The sequence below is a fragment of the Pogoniulus pusillus genome, chromosome 13, assembly GCF_015220805.1.
Source record: "Pogoniulus pusillus isolate bPogPus1 chromosome 13, bPogPus1.pri, whole genome shotgun sequence".
Lineage (NCBI taxonomy): Eukaryota > Metazoa > Chordata > Aves > Piciformes > Lybiidae > Pogoniulus > Pogoniulus pusillus.
The window spans coordinates 21,895,162-21,922,459 of NC_087276.1; the positions used below are offsets into that span (position 1 = coordinate 21,895,162).

Sequence of the window (27,298 nt, forward strand, 5' to 3'; positions counted from 1 at the left end):
TACATTCAGATGTTGTAATATTCAGCATGGTTACACCAGGGCTCAGGACATGTCCTGCAGCTGGACAGAGCTTGGATACAAGGGAAAAAAAAAAACCAAAACAAACCTCTGGAACAGTTTTTATATAGTTAGGAAATGAAAAAAAAAAAGAAAAGCAAACAAACAAACAAAAAAACAACCCAAACCCAAACCAAACAACCCCACCCCATCCCCCCCACCCCAGAAAGAAAATCCCCAAGAAATCAACTTTACAAGGTACTGAACAAACATTATCTTCACAGACAATCAATTTAAACATTTAAATTGATTATAATGGTTGCTAAAATATTAACACAAGTCCTGGTTGTGCTGCTAAAACTGCAGTGTTCCCTCTAAGGAAAATATTGCTACAAGGTCTACCCCCACCCCAGCCCTTCTCACAGCCCCTCTGCCCCCTCCCCGCAGCGAGGCTGACTCCACAACACCTCTGCAGTCTCCTCAGGCCTTTGGGATTCCCTGCTCTGCTCTATCCTAGAATCCCAGCATGGGGTGGTGATGGTGGAGGGGTTGGAAGGGACCTCTGGAGATCATCCAGTGCAGCCCCACTGCTAAAGCAGGGGCACCCACAGCAGCTCACCTGGGGTCTTAGAATGGTTTGAGTTGGAAGGGACCTTAAAGATCATCTGGTTCCAACCCTCCTGCTAAAGCAGGGGCACCCACAGCAGCTCACCTGGGGTCCTAGAATGGTTTGAGTTGGAAGGGACCTTAAAGATCATCTGGTTCCAATTCCCCTGCTAAAGCAGGGGCACCCACAGCAGCTCACCTGGGGTCTTAGAATGGTTTGAGTTGGAAGGGACCTTAATGATCATCTGGTTCCAACCCTCCTGCTAAAGCAGGGGCACCCACAGCAGCTCACCTGGGGTCTTAGAATGGTTTGAGTTGGAAGGGACCTTAATGATCATCTGGTTCCAATTCCCCTGCTAAAGCAGGGGCACCCACAGCAGCTCACCTGGGGTCTTAGAATGGTTTGGGTTGGAAGGGACCTTAATGATCATCTGGTTCCAACCCCATCTGCCACAGGCAAGGACAGCTCCCAGTAGACCAGGCTGATCTAATGTTCAGGTGGGTTTAGAAGGAACCTCTGGAGATCATCCAGTCCAACCTCCCTGCTAAAGCAGGGCACCCACAGCAGCTTGCCCAGGATCACAATGCCTGGATGGGTTTTGAAGCTCTCCAGACAAGGAGACTCCTCAGCCTCTCTGGGCAGCCTGCTCCAGGGCTCCAGCACCCTCACACCAAAGGTTTCTCCTCTTGTTTTCCATAGTACAAGGATGTCTCACTGCCAACCAAGCCCTGCTGGCACAAGCCACCCACAGATGCTCCCGGGTCACTCCCTGCATTAGCCAGGCAGGTGACAGCTCTGATAAAGCAGTGCAGAATCCTCCTGGCTGATGCTCCTGCCTCTGCTGCAGGCAGCAGGGCTGAGCACTACATAGCCTGACAGCACCTGGACCTCAGACTGGGTGCTGCCACCATGGGGAAAGCCATGGTGGAGACCACGGTGGGACACTGGGTCTTCATAGACTCCTAAAATGGCTTGAGTTGGAAGGGACCTTAAAGATCAGCCAGTGCCAATCTCCTTACCATGGGCAGGGACACCTCCCACTGGAGCAGGCTGCTCAAGGCCTCATCCAGCCTGGTCTCACACATTCCCAGGCGTGAGGTGCCCACAACTTCCCTGGGCTCTCCTGTTCTAGTTTCAAACCATCGTCCCTCGTCCTGTCAGAACAGGCCCTTACCAGAAGTGCCTCTGCAGCTCCCCTGTAGCCCCCTCCTTGGTGCCACCACGTGTGGCCAAGGCTGCAGCAGCCTGGCAGAAGTGTCTGAGCTGGGAAACACTGCCTGAAAAGTGCCCTCACTGAAATCTTCTGGAGCAGGAGCAGCTCAGTGCCCACAGAGTGCTGCCAGCGCATCTTTAACCCCGCAGCAAGAGCAGAGGAGCCAAGTCCTGTCCTTTGTCACTGCTAAGTTGGCTCCTGATGGGCTCTGCTGCCCAATTAAGGTGGTCCTCAGCAGGAAGGAGTTGTCCTAATGGTGGCAGGAAAGCTGCTGGGTGGCTTTGCTCCAAGGAGAGCTGGGGCAGTGGGTAACTATTGCTTGGCACAAGGTCAGAAGGCAGCACACAACCTTTCCTGGTGTAAAACCAGCAAGGTGAAACCCAGCTCCTTGGGAAGTTGGGGAGTGGGACAGCTGGGGGGGGGGGCTCTAAGGATGGAGCTGCCACCAAGGTGGTGGGAATTCAAGTTTCAGCTTGGTGTGGAAAGCAGGCAGGTTCCTGATGGGACCCTGCTGGGTTTGACACCTTTTTGGATGACTTTTGCAGCTGAAAACCAAACCTGAGCATCTTCTGTGGGTGCTCCTCAGTCCTCTCTCCCACCACCTGCAAACCCAGGGCTGCGAGGTCCCCAGTGCTGGACCTTCAGCATGAAGTCCTTCCAGTTCTCCACCTGAATTCCTCATCTCTAGAGCACAGGGTAAAAGGTACCTTCAAGGCCGAGGTTCTGCTGCAGCTGGAGACAGAGGGTGGCTGCCCTCACTATGAAACTACAAGCTCAAAGCCACTCCTAACTTCCTTGGGCTTTGGTCACTGAGACACTCTCCTGCTGGCAGCACCTGGGTTCGAGCCTCAGCTCAATGTTGCCAACCAAAAGCTCCATGTAAAAGGCTGCAAACCTCTGGGTGAAGAAGCAGACCCACAAGGTGCTGTGCTTGCCCTGCTCAAAGGCTGTCCCTGGATTCACAGCCAGCCATGGCTCAACAGCTTTCCTTTGGGTTTGACTCCCTCAAGCCTGCCTAAGCACACAAAAAGTCATTTTGGATACTCAGCAGAACCCCCAACCCACCATGTGCCCACCACTCCCCCATGCCACTTGTCCCTCAGCTCAGGTCCAAAGACCTGCTTGGCCTTTTGGGTTTTGTACAGCAAAACATTTACAGCAGCAGAGTGACACAGCCACTGCTCACCTCCTGCTCGCTTTGGCACCTTCCATGGAACACCTCAGAGGGAAGCTCTGCGCTGGGCGCAGCATGGGGCAGGCTCCACCACCAACCTGCACCCAGGATGCATGAGGGTGGAAGGGACCTCCAAAGCTCATCTTGTCCAACCCCCCCTGCAGTCAACTAGATCAGGCTGCTCCTGATCTCCAACCTCAACATGACCTCCAACTAGATCAGGTTGCTCCTGATCTCCAACCCCAACATGACCTCCAACTTGATCAGGCTGCTCCTGATCTCCAACCCAAACATGACCTCCACCTAGATCAGGTTGCTCCTGATCTCCAACCCCAACATGACCTCCAACTAGATCAGGCTGCTCCTGATCTCCAATCCAAACATGACCTCCAACTAGATCAGGCTGCTCCTGATCTCCAACCCAAACATGACCTCCAACTAGATCAGGTTGCTCCTGATCTCCAACCCCACCATGACCTCCAACTAGATCAGGTTGCTCCTGATCTCCAACCTCAACATGACCTCCAATTAGATCAGGTTGCTCCTGATCTCCAACCCAAACATGACCTCCAACTTGATCAGGTTGCTCCTGATCTCCAACCCTGACATAACCTCCAACTTGATCAGGCTGCTCCTGATCTCCAACCATCTCCAACCCAAACATAACCATCTCCAACCCAAACACAACCTCCACCTAGATCAGGTTGCTCCTGATCTCCAACTAGATCAGGTTGCTTCTGATCTCAAACCCCAACATGACCTCCAACTAGATCAGGTTGCTCCTGATCTCCATCCCACCATGATCTCCAACTAGATCAGGTTGCTCCTGATCTCCATCCCACCATGACCTCCACCTAGATCAGGTTGCTCCTGATCTCCACCTAGATCAGGCTGCTCCCTTCCAGGCTTGGCCTTGGGTGTCCTCAGAGATGGGCCCCCCAGCACAGCTCCGAGCAACCTGCTCCAGCGCTCCACCACTCTGACGGTAAAGAGCCTCCCGCCGAGGTCAACCCTCGGCGCCGGGAGCTGGCTTCTGTGTGAGCCCTGGCAGAGACGATCCGACAGCTCCTCAGTTCCCTAAGGGAAGTCACCTGGCGTTGTGCTGGGTGCTGGGCAGAGCCCAGCGCCGCTCGCCTGGCGTCAAGCCTCAGGGAGGGCCTCGGCTCGGCGCCGGCTACGTGCGGGTGATGTGGTAGCAACCTCCCTCCCTTCCTTCCTTCCTTCCTTTGGACTTAGAGGGAACACTGCTTTTAGAAACCCCTGGCACCAGGTAAGACAAGAACCAATACCACTGTACAGACCCCACTGCACAACTAGCTAATAGTAAGGAGCCCGGCACCGCCTGGCCACATGGCGGAGGGAATGGCGCTGGACACACTGGGCACCGCCCGGCTCCCTGCGGCGGCTGCCTCGCCCCAGCCCTGCCCCTCAGTACGCTGGCACTTGGTAACCTTTGGGGTTGGCCTCTAAGGTCTCGGTGAAGGGAGGGCTCTGGTAGGTGTCCGTGCTCTCCACGCCGCTGCCGCTGGGGTAGCCGGGGTAGGCCGCGCTGGCGTCGGCCGCGAACTGCTCGGTGGCGAACAGCGACATGTCCGTGCCCAGGCGGTACCGCTGCAGGGCCTTCAGCGCCAGCGCCGCCTGCGGGGGGCAGAGCCTCAGCGGAGCGGGGCCAGCGCCGGGGCCAGCTCACCGCCTGCTCCCGGGACCCCTGCCAGCAGCTCATGGCCCCACATCCCCCCAGGACCCAAGCCCACCATGATGGCACGTCCCACCAGGGCCTCGTGCCCCCACATGGCCCCACATGCCCCCAGGACCCAAGCCCACCATGATGGCACGTCCCACCAGGGCCTCGTGTCCCCACATGGCCCCACATCCCCCCCGGACCCAAGCCCACCATGATGGCACGTCCCACCAGGGCCTCGTGTCCCCACATGGCCCCACATGCCCTCAGGACCCAAGCCCACCATGATGGCACGTCCCACCAGGGCCTCGTGTCCCCACATGGCCCCACATCCCCCCAGGACCCAAGCCCACCATGATGGCACGTCCCACCAGGGCCTCGTGTCCCCACACCCTCCCAGGCCCCCAGACGATGGGATCATAGAATCACAGAGTGCTTTTTTGTTGGAAGAGACCTTTAGGACCATCAAACCCAACCCAGCCCTGCAGGTCACCACCAAACCATGGCACTCAGCACTACATCTTTGTGGCTCTGAGCCCCTCCAGGGATGGGGACTCCACCACTGCCCTGGGCAGCCTGGGCCAGGCCTTGAAGAGCCTTTAGGGGAAGAAATTGTTCCTCATGCCCAACCTGAAGCTCCCCATGGGACAACCTGAGGCCATTTCCTCTTGTCCTGTCACTTGTTCTTTGGGAGAAGAGACCCACCCCTACCTGGCTCCAAACTCCTCTCAGGGAGCTGCCAGAAGGTCTCCCCTCAGCCTCCTTTCCTCCAGGCTGAACACCTCCAGCTCCCTCAGCTGCTCCTCACAAGACATCCCTCCACCTAATGCCCCCTGTCCCCCCAGCACCTTGTGCCACCTCAAGCTCCCATGTTCCTCCCAGGCCCCTACATCCCCCAGCTCACTGCAAAGCACCGAGCACATCACAGCACCCCAGGCAGCTGCTGGCTCCACTCCAAGAGCAAAACCAACCCCAGCCCACAACCCTACCACTAAAGAAGCCTCTCCCACAGGATAGGTTGACCTTTAACGCTCTGCCTGGGGTTGAGAGGCCACAGCTCAGGCACAGGTCCCTTGGCTGTGCAGACTTGGCCCCACTGGCACCAATAAAACCCATTTGCTGCTGGGAGGGAAATGCTGCTGAGCCCTGGGGCCAAGCAAAAATAGGTCAGTTGTGCTCAGAGTCCTTCAGCCTCTTGCAGGTTGCCAGTATTGAGGTCACCAGGCGTGGGCACGGTGGGTGGCAGAGCAGCGGGCACGCCGACGCTCGCTCTGAGTTCAGGAGGCTTCATCAACAATTCAATTAGTTTATAAGTGACAGGCTCAGGGAAGGAGAGGAAACAAAAAGCCTCACCCTGACACCCCCAGCACCTTCTCAACCACCCCCCAGCACCTCCTCCCTGGTGCTGGTGGAGTGCTGACCACACCAAGCATCTGGAGTTAGCAAAGGTACCAGCGGAGGGGTTGCTGGGGGGACCTCACCCTCCAGCCATGCTCTGTGCTGGTGGCAGGGGAGTGGTGTCCCCCCACTGCCCTCTCTGTAGTAGGAGCAGACACTGATGGGGCTGGGGAGAGCATATCAGGCAGCTCCCTTCCCTGCAGTTAACAGGCAGTGTGGCAGTCTGGGGATGGAGAGGAGCTGTGAGGGAGCTGGGATTAAAGGAGATTTATCTGGATAATAATAGAGTGGGGAGCACTTAAAGTGGTGAATAACTGGAGCCAGGCCTGCTGCTGGAAAGCCTCTGACTGGCTTTTGCCCCACTTCTTTTAAGGCAACATGGAATTCATAGAAGCCCAGACTGGTTTGGGTGGGGATGGGAGCTTGAAAGCTCATCCAGTCCAACCCCACTGCAGTCTGCAGAGACAGCTGTGACTAGAGCAGGTTGCTAAGGGCCACAAACAACCTGACCTGGGGTGGTTCCAGGCATAGGGCATCTCTCATCTCCCTGAGCAACCTGGGCTAGGGTCTCACAACCCTTAGGATCAAACATTTCTCCCTTCTCTCCAGTCTAAATCTCCCTCTTTCACCTCAAGCCATCACCCCTTGTCCTGTCACTACAGGCCCAGCTCAGAAGTCTGTTCCCAGCTTTCTGACTGGGCTCTCAAAGGCCACCAGAAGGTTTCCCTGGAGCCTTCTCTCCTCTCCAGTCTGAACCTACATGAGTGCACACCTTGCATGCTCTGTGCCCACAGGGGGATGGTGGTGATGAAACAACAATCCCTGCTCCTCCATGCCTCCAGAGCAGGAGCCCCCCAAGCAGCACAGGCACCCCCAGGCACACCTGGGGTCCAGCAGCTGGGGTTCAAGGGCCCCATGGGGCTTTGCACACCTCTGGCAGATTTCCCTCTGCTTCTGTATGGCGCTGGGGACACGCAGAGCCTAGGAGCAGGAGCAAAAGGGGGTTCTGCAAGCCCCTGTCTCCAGGCTCCCTGAGGTTGAACTGGTGGGCCTGAGAGCTCCCAAAATTCCTCTGCCATCCCCTCAGACCAGCTCAGCAGAGCATCCTGCTCCTGGGGACCTGTTTGCCTCCAACCAAGCCACTGCTGGGTGTCTAAAGAGGCTCTGACATGAGGGCAGCAGGGCTGTGGTGCCACTTTTTTGATGGGAACACAACTTTCCAGCAGCAGGAGAAGGGGAAGTCTGGAATTCCCCAGGGAGGGAGGAATGTACTGACACTTCCCAGTCAGAAACCACAGGTTTCACCTCTGCTTGGAGAGTTTCCTCAGCACAGCCCCTTCCTGACCACCAGCATTCACTTCTGCAAACCCTGCCCCAGATCCTCAGTGCTGAGCCCAGCTCAGGTTTCGTTTCTCCTCTCCCCACCTTGGCTCCCAAGCTGAACTCACCCAGACAATGATGGAGAAGAAGGAGAAGGTGATGGCTGCCCGAGCAGCATCTGCTCCTTGCGAAACCCCTCTGCTCATCGTCGTCCTCTGCCACTGGTTTGCTAAGAAGCAGAAGGCTACAAACCACAGGAAAGACAAGAAACCTGAAAGAGAACAGAGCTGGTGAGTGCTGTCCCTGCCCACCACCTCCTCTGCTCAAGGACCTCTGCTGATGCACAAACCTGCTGCCACCAACCATGCTCTTGGGTGCCCTGGCCTGTGGCGTGGCCCAAGAGGAGCTGTTCTAAGAGAGGCTGATTTGCAAACACTGGGAAGCCAGGGATGGAAGTGACCCTGTAGAGTCACCCAACACATTGCCTGCTTGAAGTTCAGCTCATTCACCTCTCAGCTTGGTCTCAAGGACCTACAAGGACAGCATAGCCCCTCTAGATATGTGGTCCTCAGGGATTTCAGCCTGCTTGCAAGCATCGAGGTACCACCAACTCAGTTCCAGCACCACCCATGTGATGATCCACCATATCCTCTGCTCCCTGGACACCACCAGCTCTTAGAGACTTCAGGATGGATACTGCAGACCTCAGCCAGAAGAAGCCTGCACCCTGGGAACAGCAACAGGCTGCTTGGCTGACACAGGAGACAGCTTCACAGCTCTCCTGTGCAGGGCTATGCCTTGGTCCCTCCCAAGGATGCAGACAGAGAGCTTGAAAAGCAGCCAGGAACAGTCAGCCAGGGGTATGGAGAGGCCAAGATGAACCCCTGCTCCAAACACGGGGGTGACAAGTGACCTTGAGATGTCCATGTATGCCATCAGTACAGCAGATGAGCTCACTGTTGTGTGCCACACCCAGGGCAGGGATGGAGCAGAGCTGTCCATGGAGGATCAGGAGCTTCGTGTGAGAAGGCTCAGCTCAACCCTGACTCTGCTCCTGTTCTCAGCCTCCTCAGGCTCTGGGGGATTGAACCAAACCACTCTGCTGATTATTCCTTCCTGGAACCAGGGCTGGCTGAACGAGATAGGGCTGCAGCTCCCCTAATTCAATCACCAGCCTGCAGCACTGCCTGATGCCAAGGAGCTCAGAAAACAGACAAGCCCCAAGCACCCAGTGTGAGCAGCAGGGATGCTTTCCAGCTCTGGGGAGAGGAGCTGCACAACCTGGAGCTTTCCATCACATTGCTTTAAGGGTCTCCAGCTCTCCTGAGCAGCCCCAGCACAGAAATTCTCTCCCAGACCCACCAATTCTGGATGTCAGTGCATGTGGGGATGCTGGGCACTGGCAGGATGCTGAGCTACCCAGCAACTTCTTGCCTGGGTACCCAGAGACCCAAGCTTTGGAGGCTGGACTAGACGACCTTTAAAGGTCCTTTTCAACCCAAACCAGTCTGCTCTTGGAGAGTTCTGTCATTCCAGTGTGACCAGTGTGAGCACATCAGTATGGGCAGCCACACTGCCAGTCCCATGGGACAGCAGGCTGCAAAGCACAGGCTGGCTGCAGGGAGGGAAGAGAAGCTTCTTTTGGTCCCTTTATAGAATCACAGAACTATTTCAGTTGGACAAGACCTCCAAGACCATCAACCCAACAGCCCCATGGCCACTAAACCATGTCCCACAGTGCCATGGCCACACATTTCTCAAAGCCCTCCAGGGCTGGGGACTCCACCACCTCCCTGGGCAGCCTGTTTCAGTGCCAGCTCTTGCTAGGCAGCAGCTAAAATGCACACAGAGGCCCAGAGCCAGTGTGAGTTACCCTCCTCACCTCTGCTTCCCCTCCTCATCTCCTCTTGCACAAGTGGGCCTGGAGCCTTCCCACCAATCCTGGTCTTGCTTGAGCCCTCACAGCAACACAAGCTCCAGCCAGGTTCAGTCAGGCTTTGCTTTCCCAGGTGGCAGACAGCCCTTTTTTGGCTGAACACAGCCCATGCTCACCACCACAATCACCCCAGATTTTGGCCTCTTCATTTTCACTTCCACTTGTCAGCATTAAATGAGACCTCACCTTCAGGGGCAGAGATGCTTTCTAGCTCCACAGATCTGTTCTGAAAGGGCTTTACCACAGCTGGCCATTGTAAGGGGAAGCAGATCCAACCCTTAAATGCAGGCACAGGAAGGTGCATGACCAAGATCCAGCACTGATTGCAGCTTGGGTGACCAGCATGGGGTCAATGTGGTGCTCCCCCAGCACAACTGAGTGCAGGAGATGCTGAACCACATCTCCAGATGCTGCACAGCTGCAGGACTCCTCAACTCCAGATCCTTGGGAAGCAAACATCATGGCAGCAGGGATCACTGCCCTCCTGTGTTGGAGAAGCAAGACTCAGTTCAGAGCTTCTCACTCAAAAAAGGAAGCACCTCCCTGGAGACAGTGGTGCTTGGATGCCAAAAGAGCAGAGATGAAATCTGAGAGCAGCTCCCAGCAGTATCTACACTGCAGGGAGCAGAGGAATGCTGAGGGACAAGCTCTGGGGCCATTCAGGATGGGATGCCAAGGAGCATGGGGGTCTCCAACAAGACTAGAGTGCTCCACTGGTCTGTAGAGGGTGAGCTGGCTCAGGAGGACTGTTCCTCTGTTTCACATCGGGGTCTGCTGCAGTCCATCGTCCCTCATACACTCCTGGGTAGGACACTGCCACAGAGCACCAGTGACAGGACTGTCCAGCAAGCAGTGCCACAAAGCCCCACCTCCTACTGCTGTCCTCCGAGGGCTGTCGAGAGTTAAGATGACATCATGCAGATGTGCACTGCCTCCTGCCTCTGCTGGGTACTGCAGCTACCAATTTCCTCTGCACCACGGAGATGTATGAGACCTTCCCAGGGCTCCAGCTCAGCTTCTCCAGCCAGAAGCTTCTACCTGGGACTGTTCTGGTTGTGGGAAGTCCACCCATGTGGACCACCACCCACGTGGACCTCCCAAAGGTTTTCTGATCCAAAAACAAGCCTTTCCCCTTCACATGCAGCTCAGCCTGCATCCCTGAGGAGAAGGGATCCAGGATAAGTGCCCTGGGGAAAGAGAGAGGCAGATGCTGCTGCCTGCAGGGGAGATGGGGTTGGGCATGGAGAGCATCTCCAGAAGCAGAAAGGCCACCCTGGTGTCATCCTAAGCCTGGAGAACTGACACATGCCTGAATGTGAGCTCAGGGAGCTCTGGGGGAACTATTTTTGTTCTGTACCAGCTTTTATTTTCATTTGTGAGCATCTTTACCGTCTGCTGGCACTGCTCTGAGAGGAGACTTTGCACCCAACAGCATGAATCAGACACAAGGAACTGGAGCTGATCCCCTCCTAGCACTTCACTGGGAACATGGCTGTGCCCTCATCCAGCACCCACATGGTCCTGGTTCCACAGAGGGGCTGGCAGTGCCAACCAGCAGCCCCAGGTGTAGGTGGGTGTGTTGGGGGTGTCTCTTGCTACTCACAGATTTTAAACCACACAAACTGAGGTGAGCTTCCAGTGGTGTGGTGAGGCCACCTGTGTCACTCTCAGACCCAGCCATGGCAGCAGCTCCACACCCTCCAGCACGCTGGGGAAAAGGAGATGCCAGAAAGCACCACAGAATCTAGGAGATGATTATCAGTCTAGGATCCACAGACAAAGGAGTGCAAAGATCAGGGAAGACCTGGTAGAGCCACGACCACGGCAGGAGCACAGCTCCTGGTACAGCTGGAAGAGCAGCTGGAGGAGAAAGTCACAAATGCCAAGGCTCACTTCTCTGGGTGGCCTCACCAAACCCAGCGCAGCCAATGTCTCCTGCTGCAGAATGACACAGACAGGGACACATCACTGTCCCCCAGCCACCACACACCAACTTGGAAGAGTCCAGTGCAGAGCCACAAAGCTGCTGAAGGCAGTGGAACATCTGCCTGTGAGGACAGGCTGAGGGAGCTGAGGCTCTTGAGCAGGGAGCAGAGGAGCCTGAGGGCTGCCCTCAGCCACGTTGATCAAGATGTGCAGGGCAGTGCCAGAAGGACAGAGCCAGGCTCTGCTCAGGGATGTCCAATGACAGGACAAAGAGCAGTGGGTGCCAGCTGGAGCAGAGAAGGTTCAATAGGAACATAAGGAAACACTTTGTGAGGGTGACAGAGCCCTGGAGCAGGCTGCCCAGAGAGGCTGTGGAGTCTCCTTCTCTGCAGACACTGAAGACCCACCTGGAAGTGTTCCTGTGTGACCTGCTCTAGGTGCTCCTGCTCTGGCAGGCGTTGGACTGGATGATCTTTTGACGTCCCTCCCAAGGCCTACTGTTCTGTGACCCTGTGTAATCTTAGGTGGTGGTCTGTGGGTGCCACAGATACCTCCTCTAACTTCCTGCCCCCTACCTGCCTTCCTTTCAGGCTTTAACACTGTGGTGCTATTAAAGAGTCCTCCTCCACCTCCAGGACTGTCGGTGCCTGTCAGCAAACCTCCCCCTGGCTTTGCTGTTATCCCATCCACCACTGTCTCTGAACCTCTCACTACATCTTTGAAGGAGTAAGTACAAATGCTTGGGATTAGAGTTGGACTGGATGCTCTTCCAAGGTCCCTTCCAGCCCCTACCATTCCACGACCCTGCGATCGCTCACTGCTGCCTCCGAGCTCGCAGGCGGAGGGCACAGCCCATGCAGCACTCCTGCTCTCCAGCACCAAGCTCACAGGGCGTGAGGAGAGAGCAGGAGCGGCGCCGGAGCCGGGGGCACGGCGGCAACCCCGCGCTGCCAGGGCACCCCCGAGCCGGGCACGGCAAAGCCCAGGGCGTACCTGAGAAGCCCAGGTCCAGCAGCACCGCCCGCTTGCGGTCCTTGACGCTGCTGATCTGCTGGAAGTAGAGGTCCACCACGAGGAAGAAGATGCAGCCGAAGAAGGCGATGATGCCGACGGCGACGCCGTAGCCGCAGGCGCTCTCGTTCTCGTTGAAGATGCAGAGCAGCTCGGGGTTCTGGCTGTCCTTGTTCACGTAGCACTCGTTAACGATGGAGCCAAACACCACGATGGAGAAGATCTGCAGGAGGAAGCAGAAAACACCGACCTGCTGCTTGCTGACCCTCAGCTCTCGGCCTCCAGCCGCGGCATCGGTGGCTTCCAGCCCGGCTCCGGCTCCGTGCCACGGGGGCAGTTGTCAGACCGAGCCCAACTCTCGCCTGCTCGGTGGCCCAAAGGAGCGGGATGGAGGATGGTACCCAGGAGCCCCTGGGCTGTGAGCCTCTCTGCTTCTCAGCGGCTGGCTCTGCAGAGCGTTTGAAGAGAGGTTCTGCTCCAGACGTGATGGGGAGGGTTAAAACAAAGGGGTGAGACATGTCTCTGCGTGGCTGTTCTGCTTCTGCTGCTCTCCACTGGCAGGCTCTGCTCCATAACCTCTGTGACACTGCACAGCAGCAGAAACGAAGTCACTGAGATGACCTCATGAGGGGTGGGTGTCAAGTGGATGAGACCAATCTCTTTTTGGTGGTCAGCAGCAGTAAGACAAGGAGCAATGCATACAAATTGGAACACAGAAGGTTTCACCTCAACATGAGGAGAAACTTCTTTACAGTGAGGGTGACAGAGCCCTGGAGCAGGCTGCCCAGAGAGGTTGTGGAGAGATGTTCAAAACCCACCTGGATACATTCCTGTGTGAAGTAGCCTAAGGGATGCTGCCTTGGCAGGGAGGTTGGACTTGATAATCTCTGGAAGTCCCTTCCAACTTCTAATATTCTGTGATTTTGTGACCTGGGAAGGACTGGATGGATGCTTGGTGGGCAGGAGATGGGACAAGGCAGCGTGGGGAGGTGGGAGCAGCTGACCTGGGCACAGTGGGGCAGGAGGACAAGTGGCCCTCTGAAGGACAGGAGGATTTCTCACCTGGTTTGGCAGTGCCTGCATCCACTATTCACTGATATGGCTCTGGTCCTGAAAGGGACAGAGGAGCAGAGGGGGCTCAGGGGTGACCTCATTGCTGTCTGCAACTACCTGAAGGGAGGCTGTAGCCAGGTGGGATTGGGCTCTTCTGCCAGGCAACCAGCAACAGAACAAGGGGACACAGTCTCAAGTTGTGCCAGGGGAGGTCTAGGCTGGATGTTAGGAGGAAGTTGTTGGCAGAGAGAGTGATTGGCATTGGAATGGGCTGCCCAGGGAGGTGGTGGAGTCACCGTGTCTGGAAGTGTTGAAGAAAAGCCTGGACGAGGCACTTAGTGCCATGGTCTGGTTGACTGGACAGGGCTGGGTTCTAGGTTGGACTGGATGAGCTTGGAGGTCTCTTCCAACCTGCTTGATTCTGATTCTGTGACTTGCTGTTGGCTGCCCAGGTGCCACTGCTGGGATCTGAGAGTGCCTCATGTCCCTTCAGGCAGGAAAGGAGATGGATGGCAGCATGCAGAATGCTGCCTAAATTAATTCCATCAATGATGCTGCACGGCAAGGAGGCTGCTGAAGGGTCTGGAGAACAGAGCTGGTGAGGAGCAGCTGAGGGAACTGGGGTTGCTTAGTCTGGAGAAAGCAGACCTCTGCAGGGAGATCTCATTGCCCTCTACAGCTTCCTGAAAAGGGGCTGGAGTCAGGTGGGGGTTGTCTCTTCTCCCTAGTATCAGCTGACAGAAGGAAAGGAAACAGCCTGAAACTGCCAGGGGAGTGTTAGGTTGGACACAAGGAGCAATATCTTCCCCAACAGGCTTGTCAAGGCCTGGCTCAGGCTGCCTAGGGTAGTGGTGGAGTCCCCAGCCTTGGAGGGGGATCAAAGCCATGGGGATGTGGTGCTGAAGGCCATGGTTTAGTGGTGACCTGGCAGTGCTGGGCTAAGGGTTGGACTCCATGATCTAAAAGGTCTCTTCCAACCAAACCCATTTTGTGATTGTGTGACTCTGTGATCTCCCTCATCCCTCCAACTCCAAAGGCAGCAAGTGGAAGCCACAGGAGCAGCTGCACTACAATTTGCTCCATCAGAGCCCAGAAAGCCCTGTGCTGCTGTTTGCATCTCCAAGCTGTGAGCAGAGAAGAAAGCAAGAGGAGCAGACACCCCTCCAGCACGATGTGAACCTCTGATCTCACTCCCTGCTGCCATCACCACCTCTGCAGACCTCCCCCCCACTACCAGCTCACAGGACACAGCTGGAGGCCACATATGCAGGAGAAGAGACAAAAGGCTCCTCCAGCAGCCCTCAGCATGGCAGCTGCCCACAGGCAGCAGCTGGAGTCTCAGGGTATGGTGAGCTCTTGCTCTAGACACTTCCCTGTCTGGGCACTTTGTCTTCTTCACTAACAGCCTGACATGAAGTACGTAAGACTGAGTGAGACTAGTGACAGGCAGAGGAGCTGACAAAATGCCACCTGATAACCTGCAGCTGGTGGCCTTGGGAAAGGCACCTGCACTTCACCCACAGAGCTGATGCCTGGCCCTGGGGATTCCCAATCTCTAAAGGGTGGGGGGCAAGAGGATGAGGCCAGACTCTTGTCAGTGGTGCCTAGGGACAGGACAAAGGCCAGTGAGCACAATCTGGAACCCAGGAGGTTCCACCTGAACAGGAGGAGAAACTTCCTTGGTGTGAGGCTGCTGGAGCCCTGGAGCAGGCTGCCCAGAGAAGCTGTGGAGTCTCCTTGTGTGGAGAGCTTCCAACCCCAGCTGGGCATTGTGATGCTGGGCAAGCTGCTGTGGGTGCTCTGCTTTAGCAGGGGGGTTGGACTGGATGATCCCCAGAGGTCCCTTCCAATCCCCACCGAGTTTCCAAATGTACCTCTGCAAAGTCCAGGCGCACCCTTTCATTTCTCCTGGAGCCCTAGCAGGTGACAGAAGGTACATGTGTGTGCCATGGACCTCTCCACGGCTGTCACAAGAGATAATCAGACCTTCTGCCACCTCAGGCTGGTGGAACACCGCAACAGGTTGTGCAGGGCTTCACCCCTGGAGACATTCACAGTCAGGCCTGGTGGGGCTCTGAGCAACGTGCTTTAGTTGGGGATATCTCTGCTTACTGCAGGGGGTTGGACTGGATGAGCTTTGGAGGTCCCATCCAGACCAGTGCATTCTATGGTTTTATGATTGCTCTCTCCACATTTGACCATGTCCTGGTGTCCTGTCCCCATCCACTCCTGGCTCATCTCAGCTTCAAGGATGAGCCATGGGTTCAATGACAACTCAAGCCACTCACTTCCATCTGTACTCCCTTTCCTGCTTACAGAGCACCACAATGCTCTGTGATGTCTCCATTGTGCCACACCATCACCACCACCATCATGAACTAGGTGATCTTCAAGGTCTCTTCCAACCCAAACCATTCTATGACTCTGTGGCCATGGTGGTCTCAGGTTGATGGTTGGACTCAGTGACCTTTGAGGTCTTTCCCAACCCAATCAATTCTGTGACTCTGATTCTATCACCAGCAGCACCAGGCAAAGAGTGAGAGGGTGGCATTGTAAAGGAAGAAACAACAACAACAACAACAAACAGTCATCATCACCATCTTCCCAGAGCTCTGGTAGCAGCTGGAATAGCAGCAGTTGTAAAAAAATCTCCTCATAAATAATACAAAATTGTTATTTACCATCAGAAATAGCAGCAGCATTTATAACACAGGCCCTGGAAGGAATAATGGGATTCTGGAAGGAAAAAAATACAACCATGAATAATTGAGGAGCTCTGATTCCATGGGATTATTCCTCTAGCAGATTGGCAAACTTGCACTCAGCCTCCCCAGGAAGTCTTTCACTTGGTCCTCCCAGGATTAACAACCTGGATGACTTCTCTATGCTTTCAGAATCACAGAACCATGGAGTGGTTTGGGCTGGAAGGGGCCTCCAAAGGTCACCCAGTTCAGCCCCCCTGCAGGCAGCAGGGACATACTCCACTAGAGCAGGTTGCTGAGAGCCTTCTCCAGCCTCACCTTCAATAGCTCCATGAATGGGGCCTCAGCTCCCTCCCTAGGCAACCTGTTGCAGTGTTCCAGCACCTTCACAGTGCAGAACTTGTTCCTCACATCCTGTGCCTTCATCCTGTCCCTGCAGGCCTTTGCAAACAGTCCCTCTGCAGCCTTCTTGGACCTCCCTGGCAGGCTGCTCTGAGGTCTCCCTGGAACCTTCTCTTCTCCAGGCTGAACACCTCCAGCTCCCTCAGCCTGTTCTCATAGCAGAGGTGCTCCAGCCTCCTGTCATGATACCAGTTCAGCCCTGGAGACCTCCTCAAGTGTGTACTGCCTGTGGATTTAAGGGCAACAAAGCTGGTGAAAGGTCTGGAGGATCAGGGCTGGTGAGGAGCAGCTGAGGAGCCTGGGGTTGTTCACAGCCTAGAGAAGAGGAGGCTGAGTGGGGACCTTGCTGCTCTCTATAACTCCCTGAAAGAAGGTTTGAGCCAGGTGGGTTTGGTTTCTCCTCTCCAGTATCAGGTGATAGAATGAGAGGGAATGACCTGAAACTGTGCATGGGGACATTTAGGTTGGACATGAAGAACAATTTCTTTGCTGCAAGAGTGGTCAGGCATTGGAACAGGCTGCTCAGGGAGGTGGTGGAGTCCCCATCCCTGGAAGTGTTCAAGAAATGTGTGGCCATGGCACTGGGGGATGTTTTTTAAGAGCTTGTGCTAACTAAGTGTCATTTTCCAGGGACCTTTGCAACCCACTTCTGCTCAGCCCCACCACAATCAGTTCATCACAGGCTTGAACATGGTCAGCTGCTCCACCACTAGCCAGATGTTGTGAATCTGAGCAGGGCTGCAGATATCCTGCTTTCCACAGGTGCTCCTCCACCTCCCACCTCCACCTGCTGGTCAGCTCAGTCCCCAAAACCACCATCCTCATGACCAGAGCTGTGACAGAAGGCAGGACCAAGCGCCAAGGTCGCTGGCACACACAGGGCAGGGGCATCTGCCCTGCCAGTCACTGCACCCCAACCCTGACCAGCCTTCTATCAGGGTTCCTCCACATCTCCCAGGCTCTGCAGAGGAGCCTGAGCACCACAGGACACTTTCCAGCTGAACAACACAAAGCAACAAGTTCTCTCTTGCTGGGTGAACTGGTGCAAGACCCAGTGACCAACCTGGAGCACCTCCAGCAGCCCCACTACAAAACTGCATCCTGCCTGCCAAAGCTTGCACATAAATCTGCCTGCAGCTTGGCTTCTTGTGGCCACCAGAATGGGTGGCTCAGCCCTGCCTCTTCCCTGTGTCAGACAGCAGCTGGGAGCTCCTGGCACATGGCTCCAGCAGCACTGACCATTAGTGAGCCTCTCCACAGCCAGTTGCAGGGAGGGATGGGAAGCAAGAAAGCTGTCTTCTCCCATCCCTTCCATGCAGACTTGCCCTGGGGAGCTCAGTCTGTTCTCCCCTGGAAGAGACAAGAGGAAATGGCCTCAAGCTGCACCAGAGGCAGTTTAGGTTGGACATGAGGAACAATTTCTTCCCCAACAGGCTTGCCAAGGCCTGGCCCAGGCTGCGCAGGGCAGTGGTGGAGGGGTTGCAGAGCTGTGGAGGTGAGGACTGGGGCTCAGTGGTGACCTAGCAGTGCTGGGTTAATGGTTGGAGTCAGTGATCTTAAAGGTCTCTTCCAACCAAAGTGATTCTGGGATTCTCTGACTGAGCCACACAAAGGAGCTCCTGTGCCTCAGTAGCACCCTGGGAGGGAGAATAAAGCTGGTCAAGTTGGTGCATGAAGGGTCTGGACCCGTGGTAATGCAGATCAGCTGCTTGTGCAAGTGTTACATGAACCCAGTGAGAAACCAGGGCCCCCAGCTCTTCATGCAAGACAGCTGCCAAAGTTCTCCAGTTTCCAGCTTGCTTCCAAGACAGAGGGAACACCTCTGCAGCACCTCTGTGACACAGGACAAAGGACCAGTCACTCAGGCTGCTGTAAGTGAGGCTTCTTTTCTGCCCACGGTGGCAAGGGCAGGAGATCTTTGTCCAGTTCTCTGTGCCAGTGGATTTCTTATTGCTCCCTTTAAGCCCTGAAAGGTCACCAGGCAGGGCATAGAGGTGACACACAGAAAGCCCTGCAGCAGAAGCCTGCTGGGTGAAATATCATTCTTTGCCCCCCCAAAAGCAGCAGGAGAGCTTGAGAGGGCAGATTCCTTGCTCAGCAGTGTCCAGGCACTCATCTCTAGGCTGCTGGACCCACAGTGGCTGCCAGAACCTCACAGGAACCCAGAGTGCTGGGGTGACCTGTGTGCCCCACGATGGAAACACCATTGTAAGTGGCCATCAAGCTGGGCAACCTGCTCTGCCTTCTCAGCACCAGATTATGACCATCTGGAAGAAGGTGGCTCTCCAGGCTGCCTGGCTCAGTTCTGTAATCACACTTTGCAGATCCATGTTCCCTCCTGAGGCTTGTGCCAGCTGGACCCCAGGACTCTCATTTTTCATCCACATTATTCTGAGCCTTCCATAGCCCAAGTGCATCAAACATGATTCAGGAGACCTTGTGGTCTGAGCACTGCCACAGCAAGACAAACAAACAGCAAACAGCTCAGGAGAGCACGAGCTGAAAGCTTAAGTGTGTGACCTGTCAACCATTTTAAGGTGTGATGTTTCCACTGCTGATGCACTGAACGTTGATTTAAGACCTACAAAAAAAACCCATCACCAGAAGGTGTGGGCTTGGAGGAGGCAGCAAAAGCTTGCTTTGATTAAACACACATAAGCAACTGTTCATGTCAACATCAAGGATCTGGAATGCATGAAGGAAAAGAATCTACCACCAATTTGTTCTGCTGCAGCTCACAATCAATGGTGTGGAGCACAAAGAGCAGGCAGCACGGGTTGGGTGATCCTTGACCTCTCTGAGGTGAGCATCAGCAAGGCAGATGCCACCATCCTTGCCTTGCCTTGCACCATCCACCCAGCAAGGAGGGACTTTTGGGTGAGAAGAGACAATAATTAAGGTTGAACCCTGCCTACTACTGAGTGGTTGTCAGAAGCATTTGGTTTGAGTCACGTATGTGCCTCATGCAGATACTTCACTCAAGGACGAGGTAGACTCTCCCTCAACACCTTCCAACCTCAAAGGTTGGACTTCCCAGGTCCCTCTCCAGTTTACCTTCACAGCTGTCAGTCACAGGCCAATTTCCAGCACAGATTTACTGGAGGGTGTGAAGACTAAAGAGCCACTTTAAGGGCCATCAGATCTCCTGTGAGGGCTATGGACATGGCTACAAAGGAAGGACCTAAGGCAGGATCTGGCATGGAAGGGCTGGTGTGAGGCTGGCCATAACACAGACCTCAAGAAGGAAGGACATGGACCTGATGGAGCAGATCCAGAAGAGGCCATGAAAATGCTCAGGGTGCTGGAGCACCTCTGCTATGGGGACAGGCTGAGGGAGCTGGGGGTGTTCAGCCTGCAGAAGAGAAAGTTCCAGGGAGACCTCAGAGCAGCCTGCCAGTACCTGAAGGGGGCTACAAGAAGGCTGCAGAGGGAAAGGCCTGCAGTGGCAGGACCAGGGTCAATGGTTTGAAATGAGAGCAGAGCAGATTTAGAATGAATGTGAGGAGCAAGTTCTGCAGCATGAGGCTGATGGAACACTGCAAGAGGTTGCCCAGGGAGGGAGTTAAGGTCCCATGCCTGGAGATATTGAAGGTGAGGCTGGACAGGGCTCTGAGCAACCTGTTCTAGTGGAGGATGTCCCTGCTGCCTGCAGCAGGGTTGGACTGGAGGAGCTTTGGAGGTCTCTTCCAACTCAGACACTTCTATGATTCTGAAAGCATGGAGAAGTCATCCAGGTTGTTAATCCTGCTGACTGCAGGGGGATTGGACTGGATGACCTCCAGAGGTCCCTTCCAACCCAACCCATTCTATGGTCCCATAAGAGTGTTATGGCCAGGTCCATCAGTCCCAGCAGCTTGGGAAAGGAGGCAGGTTGACGCTCACATGCCCACTTTGGACTGACTCTCTGATGTAAGAAGAGATGCTGGTTGAAACACAGATTCCATTCAAAGTTCTTCATCTAGCAAAGCCATCAGAGCACGTGGCCAACCAGTGGCCTTTTGAAGCAGTGATGACAGGACAATGGTAATGCAGTGATACTTCTGCAGCACTCCATCACCAACAAAATGTTACATTTCAGCTCTGCCTTTTATCTCCAGCCCACAGAAACACAGAAGCAGGACAGAAATCTGGTGACCTTACTGAAAAGCAGCCAAGAAGCAGACAATGTCCAGAGCAGCTAAGATCACAGTAATGATCCTCAGCATCACTGCAGACTCCTTAAGTGCCAGACCAGCCTTGAAGCTCTTCTCTATGAGCCTCAAGTGCTCAAGAACCAGTGAAGTCCCCAAAGGCTGTGGAAGCTACTTGAAGCTTGCAGCACCCAAGTTCCAACCTCCCATTTCTCATCCATGTCTCAGCCCAGGGGTGGGTACAGCAAGCAGCCACCTCCACCTGAGGCTGCAGGACATCCAGAGCAGGCAAAGCCTGCTTCAGCAAAGGAGCTTTCCAGGCTCCAGCTCTTTACAGGAACTGTGGGCTGCAGCCCTGACCACCCAAGAGTACACCTTGCAGCACCTCAAACCTAACCTCTGCAGCTTCACTCTGGCTGTGAAACTCCTCAGAAGTGCTCTGGCTTGAAGGTGCAGGTTAGCGACACTCCTAAAGCCACGTTCTGCATTTGCTGCCTCTTCTGCTTCTGAGCCTGTTTAGTTTGGGTTTTTTCCTAATGAAAAGAACCACACTTTTTCCCAGGAGCAGAAACAGCACCCTTACCAGCTCTCTGGAGAAACAAAATCCAGCCCAGGATGGAAAGGACACTCTCCCTCCCTCCAAGAGTCAACACCTACCCCTGGTAGACCAAACCACCACCTGGCAAAGCCTTCACCAAAGTCCCAACTCAGTGCATTTGCTTTGCTGGATGGCTATGATCTGCTGTACTCTGGGCTGAGACCCTTAGCAGTAAAAGCAGAGCACAAAAAGGCTTTGCTGGGTCTGAGCTGAAGGAACCTCTGCTCAGAGATGTTCCTTAGTGGCAAATCAAAGGCTACAGGAACTGTGACTTTGCTGCTGTGCCTCTGCCAAGTCATCAGATTTGGCTGCCCTAGTTGAGGACCTCAATAAAGGTTTTGCTCTTAAAAGCATGAGACTGTTACAAGGAAAACCCAAACAAAATGGTGGTCCTAAGGAGGTAAAACACTGCAGAGGGAAAGCTCTCTCCAGTGATCCAAGTGATGAGCTACAAACTCACTCAGCCTCAGGAAATGAGAATCACAGAATGGTTTGGATTGGAAGGGACCTTTCTAGCTCATCCAGTCCAACCCCCTGCAGTCAGCAGGGACATCTTCAACTAGGGCAGGTTGCTCAGAGCCCCAAATAACCTGACCTGCAATGGTTCCAGGGATGGGGCATCTCCCACCAATCTGGGCAACCAGGACCAGGGTCTCACCAACTTCACCATGAAGCATTACTTCTCTCTAGTTTAATTGTCCCTCTTTTAGTTTAAACCATCACCTTTGTCCTGCCACAACAGGTCCTGATCTAAAGTATATCTCCAGATTTCTTATTGCCCCCTTTAAGCCCTAAAAGACCATCAGAAGGTCTCCCTGAAGCCTTCTCTTATCCAGGCTGAGCAAGCTTGAAGGCAAAGATGGTGAAGCAAGGCTGTCCATGTGGAGGTCGTTCAGACAGTGACTGGGGAGGAGTCACTGGAGCAATAGAGAGGCATTTTAAAAGAAAATACTCCAAAATTCTTCTGTGTTGCAGTGAAATAGGGCCCTGAGTTCCCTCTGGATGGGTAGAAGGAGGAGAGGGTGGCCCAGCCCCTAATGCTGCTCTTTTACTGCTGCTCTTAGGGAAATTCATGAGAGTTACTGAAAATACTGCCCAGAATTGCTTTTAAAAATCAAACCTGAACTTACATTAAAGGAACAAAGCCCCTGAGGAGCTGCACAGCCACTTGAAAGTCCAGCTGGTGCTGGCAGCCCCTGAGAGGGGAACTCATGATTTCACCAGCATCCTTTGTGAATGTCCAGCTTGGTTTGCTGCACAAAAAAACCCATCTCAGACAGAAACCACAAGAGTGATCACATCTTCATCTGACAAACTGCAGCAGGCAGAGGAGGAAGAGATGAATGAGGAACTGTTAAATGGTTCTTTCCAGCTTTTGATTACAGCTCAAGCCAGGAGGGTTTGGGATTTTTTTTTCCCTTCACACAGACTTACTGCATCTGGCAGGGAGAAGTGGGTTCGTTGAGGTAGATTCAGGAATCCCCTTTTGCCACCACTAACAGCTGGGGATTTATACACTGAAGTCACCACTCACCTGCCAGTCCCTTCGCTCCCAAGTTCTGGCCTCACAGCCCTGAAGCAGCTGCTGGAGTCACAAAGCAGAGCTGGAGCCTCCTTCGGTGGTGAAACCCCAGCAATGGCTACCAGCTCCATCAGCAGCAACTCGCTCACAACAGGCACCTGAGGCTGGCCCCTGAGTCTCCTACTGGTTGGTTCTCCATCATCCACACTCCCACCCAAACTGGCCCTAGAGCTGTTCAAGCAAAGCCTGGATGAGGCACTTAGTGCCATGGTCTAGTTGACTGCACAGGGATGGGTGCTAGGTTAGACTGGATGAGCTTGGAGGTTTCTTCCAACCTCTTTGATTCTATGATGCTATGATCCCAGGCAGCTCCAAATTTTCCACACCAGGGGACACACAGCAAGGGTCATGACTCCAAGGTCTGATTCAAAGGCACAGGTTAAAAAGATGCAACAACAAAGCACAGGAAGGAAAACCACACGAAGAAAAGCCACCCCAGCACCTAAACCAAATCATCATCAAAACCTCAAGAGCCTTCTCAACAACCACCCTGCAGGCACAGGCAGCTCTTCTGACCCATGATGCCAGGCAGGAAAGCCCAGGAAGGTTTCTGTTTGCTTTGGGAATGAGGGGGCACATGGCAACAGTCCATGTCACCAGCATGGTGTGATGAGACAATGCCACACGCCACAGCACTGCCCACGCTCTCCTGGTGCAGCAATTCTGAGTGCCAGGGCAGAGCAGAAAGGCAGCCAGAGACCTCTCAGGCAAACCCTTTTGGCTGCCTCCTCCATCCAAGCTCTCCATCTTGACATGGGTCCCACCTGGCAGGAGCAGCAAAGCAAGTGCTCCAGGGGAGCCCAGGAATGTGTTGTGCTACAAAATCTGGAAGAGATTCTGACAGCCATGAATGCAGGTGGGCAGGAAACCTCCACTTGTCCCCTCCGAGTCCCTGCTCTCACTGGAAAGGAGCTGTAAGCTGAATGGGTATAAGGGTTTCAGATGCAGACTGAAACAGCCAAATAACAGCCAGGCAGGACCCTGAACCTTCAAGCTGGAGCTGTAAGCTGAATGGGTATAAGGGTTTCAGATGCAGACTGAAACAGCCAAATAACAGCCAGGCAGGACCCTGAACCTTCAAGCTGGAGCAGTGATGAAGGGTCCCCAACAGATTTGCCCTGGGCAAAGTGGTCCAAGAGGCTTTGAAGGTGAGCTTCCAGAGCCTGGTCCCCAGCAAACCCCTCTCTGTGAGCTCAGTGGGGTTTGGAGATGACTCCCAGCACTGCAGACATTTACAGCTGGGGCAGCACAGTGAGCTCCCATCCATGGGTCCACAAGAGTTGAGCTGATGTGTTTCCCCAGTTGGAAGCACTTGGTTCTCATGGATTCCCTTCTCCAGTGACCAAACCAGCCAGTGAATACACACATGGTCATTTGCTAAGCTGGGATGTTCATTGGATCTCCATATTCCATATGCTGCCCCTGCTTCCCAGCAGCATCTGATGCCCCTCTGCACAAGAAGGATGGCAAGCTCTCTGCCTCTGTGGTGGCAGACATAGTTGATGAGGAGCCTAACAAATCTGTGGGTCAACCAATAGTCCCCACGCCAACACCACTGCCAAATTTGCCAGTCAGAGAGGATCCATGTGGGCCCTCATCAAGTTTTCTACAACTGAGGCTATGCCTCTAGGAAATACTTGCTGCCAGGTGCCCCAATCCTGCCCAAAACACCCTGTCTACCCCAAGATGCTCCAGACCTGTATCTTGTCTCCATTATTCTCCAGTAGTAAAGCCCTGGAAATCACACTGCCTCCCATCCAGCAGAACACTTAAGCATGTGGCTTAACTTTACGCAGGTGACAGCAGCTGGAATTGCTCAAAGATAAGCACAAGCCCCCATGTTGTGCTGTAAAGGGCCCTGGCTGGCACCCTCCACCCTGGAGAGTCCCACAGTGGCACCTGCTATGTTGGCTGGCAAGAGAGCAGCACCTTCTCATTACACCTTTCCTTCACTCACTGTCTGGATGTGGCACTACTGAAGGTGACACAGAGCTGGCACAGGGGGCTAAGGGACTCTGGGCACAGCAGAGGCACCAGATGAGTGAGGACAACCTCCCCATGCCCACCCACAGCCTCTGGCCACGCACCAGAGCCAGAAGGTGACCATGGTGGGAGCCAGGCAGACCCTCCCCACTGGAAGCTATTGGGATGAGCCAGGCACTGCCAGCCTCCTAAGGCCATACACATTTCCAGACCTCAGCAGGCAGAAGCCCAGCTGGGGGAGATGAGTTAGTGGCTGTCCTTAGTGTCATCATGGTCCCCTCGAGCACCAGTACACAGCTTCCCCTGCTGCTGCGAGTGGGCAGGACACAGTCCAGCTCCTGCTCTTTGCTCCACGCAGGGACTACGAGATGGGAAGCAGCCAAAAAACCCAGGACATGCTTCCAGAAGCAAAAAGGGAGCTGGGCAAGGCTGGCGCTCCCAGCTCTGCTGTCACAGACACGGAGCGTGGAGGGAAGGAAAATGTCCTCTGCCTCCCACCCCATCCCCGTGTCCTTTCCTCAAGCGCCAGGGGAGGTGGCACAGCCACCCGCCACACCCTGCCCCATTCCCAAGAGATGGCCCTGCGGACACCCACGGGAGACAGGCAGCCCTGTCACCCCTGCCAGCCCCACGCTGCACAAGTGGCCGCCACCCGCCGCGGCTGCATCACCACCACACACCGCACGATGCCTGCTCACTGCAACGGGCACTGCACCCTGCAACGGGCATGGCACCGGCACTGCACACCGCAAAAGGCACTGCATGGGCACTGCACGCTGCAAAGGGCAGGGCACGTTGCAATAGGCACTGCACTCTGCACGGGCACCGCACCTTGCAACGGGCACTGTCCGTGGCACAGCCGCTGCCCGCTACCGAGCCCCGCGACCTCATTTCCCGGCCGGGACCGCCCGCTCCTTACCCAGGTTGTCACCCGGAGGATGGTCTGCGGCTGCTTCAAGAAATCCACGGGGTCGATGGCCCCCCCGGCCCGGCCCGCTCCGAAGGAGGCTCCTTCCATCTTCCCCCCGCCGCCCGCTCCGCTCCGCTCCGAGCCCAGCCGAGCCGAGCCAAGCCGAACCGCACCACTCCGAGCCGCCCCGAGCCTAGCCGAGCCGAGCCGAACCGCTTTGAGCCGCCCCGAGCCGAGCTCAGCCGAGCCCAGCCGAACCGAACCGAACCGAGCCGAACCGAACCGAACCGAACCGCTTTGAGCCGCCCCGAGCCCAGCCGCTCCCAGCCGCCCCGAGCCGAGCCGCGCCGCGCGCGCACCGCGCCGGCCGCGCGCCACCCTCTGCCCTCCCTCCCCCCTCCCCCCCCGCCCCTCCCGCGTGGGCTCGTCCGCAGCACCGCGTGCGGGCAGCGGGAGGAACCAACCGGGGGGGCAAGGGGGGGGGAGCGGGCGGACAGACGGACGGGACCGGCAGGTGACAGCGCGGCCAGGCAGTGGCTACAAGGATGGCCTCGCTGTCTGTGGGCACCGGAACAGGCAGTGTCACTGTGATATGGCCATGAGCACTAAGGACAGCCAGTGCCACCATGCCATGGCCATGGGCACTAGGGACAGCCAGTGCCACCATGCCATGGGCACTAGGGACAGGCACTGTCACTGTGCCATGGTCACGGGGCACTGTGGGACACCTCTGGGTAGCAGGGACAGGCAATGTCACAATGGCTGTGGGTACCATGGGATAGCCATGGGCACTAGAGACAGCCAGTGTCACCATGCTGTGGCCATGGACACTGTGGACATGCAGTGCTGCTGTGCTGTGGCTGTGGGCACCACGGGACAGCTGCAGGCATTGGTACAGGCAGTGTCACCCTGCTGCAGCTGGGCGCACCATGCTAGGGCCATGGGCGCTGTGCTGCAGTCAGGGTCACCACCTTATAGGCGCAGTCACAGTATCACAGTGGCTGGGAACACCACGGTAGGACCAGGATACCTTTCCTCAGCCAACGTCACCACATTGGTCCAAGGACTATCATGCTATGGCCACAGTCACCACGTGTGGATAGGGTATGGTGGTGCTGCAAGGACCACCATGCTCTGCCAGAGTCATCACGCAATAGAAAGGGCTACCCATGTGGCAATAAGTACCTGGGCTGTTGGCAGGAGGGGCATGCCATGGCCCAGAGGTTACCACGCTGCTCAGATCACCTCTGCTGCTGCTGCTGTACATCTTGGTTTCCCCCGAGATAGACATCCTTGTCCCACTCAGGTACACTGGTGCAAGTAGGTCGTGGAATTCCAGACTGGGTTGGGTGAGAAAGGACCTTAAAAGTCACTTGGTCCAATCCCCTGCAGTCAGCAGGGGCATTTTCAACTAGAGCAGGTTGCAGCCTGGCCTAATGCAGGCAGATGGCAGAGCAGAAAGGGCTGGTGTCACCTCTGCTGAGCCACCTCAGTGCAAGCAGACTGCCTGCTGCAAGAAAAGGAAAGTGAAGCCTGATGGGGCTCTTGTTTTCCTCAGGCAGGAACGGAGGCACTGCCATGGGACAGGAGGATGCCAAGGACAAACCCTATCCCTGCTCCCTCCCCAGGGCCAGCAGGAAGGAGGAAAAAGAGAGGAAGGTTAGAGGGAAGCCCT

At 55.3% G+C, this 27,298-nt stretch overlaps 1 protein-coding gene across 1 annotated transcript; it reads right to left on the reverse strand.

Moving 5' to 3' along the window:
• Positions 1-25,960, reverse strand: SYNGR3 (synaptogyrin 3). The gene is made up of 4 exons (XM_064153495.1): positions 25,633-25,960; positions 12,246-12,486; positions 7,519-7,661; positions 1-4,629 (listed from the first exon to the last, which is right to left on the reverse strand). The coding sequence occupies exons 1-4, from the start codon at positions 25,729-25,731 to the stop codon at positions 4,420-4,422; spliced, it is 693 nt and encodes a 230-aa protein (XP_064009565.1). The 5' UTR covers positions 25,732-25,960; the 3' UTR covers positions 1-4,419.
• Between the last annotated feature and the right edge of the window lie 1,338 nt (positions 25,961-27,298).

What these genes read in the sequence shown, in the direction of transcription:
- SYNGR3 (XM_064153495.1), bottom strand. Translation starts at nt 25,731, where the DNA reads ATGGAAGGAGCCTCCTTCGGAGCGGGCCGGGCCGGGGGGGCCATCGAC. An exon ending in TCCTCCGGGTGACAACCTGG is followed by an intron (nt 12,487 to 25,632) that starts GTAAGGAGCGGG and finishes TTCCTCCTGCAG; the next exon opens with ATCTTCTCCATCGTGGTGTT. An exon ending in GCTGGACCTGGGCTTCTCAG is followed by an intron (nt 7,662 to 12,245) that starts GTACGCCCTGGG and finishes GTTCTCTTTCAG; the next exon opens with GTTTCTTGTCTTTCCTGTGG.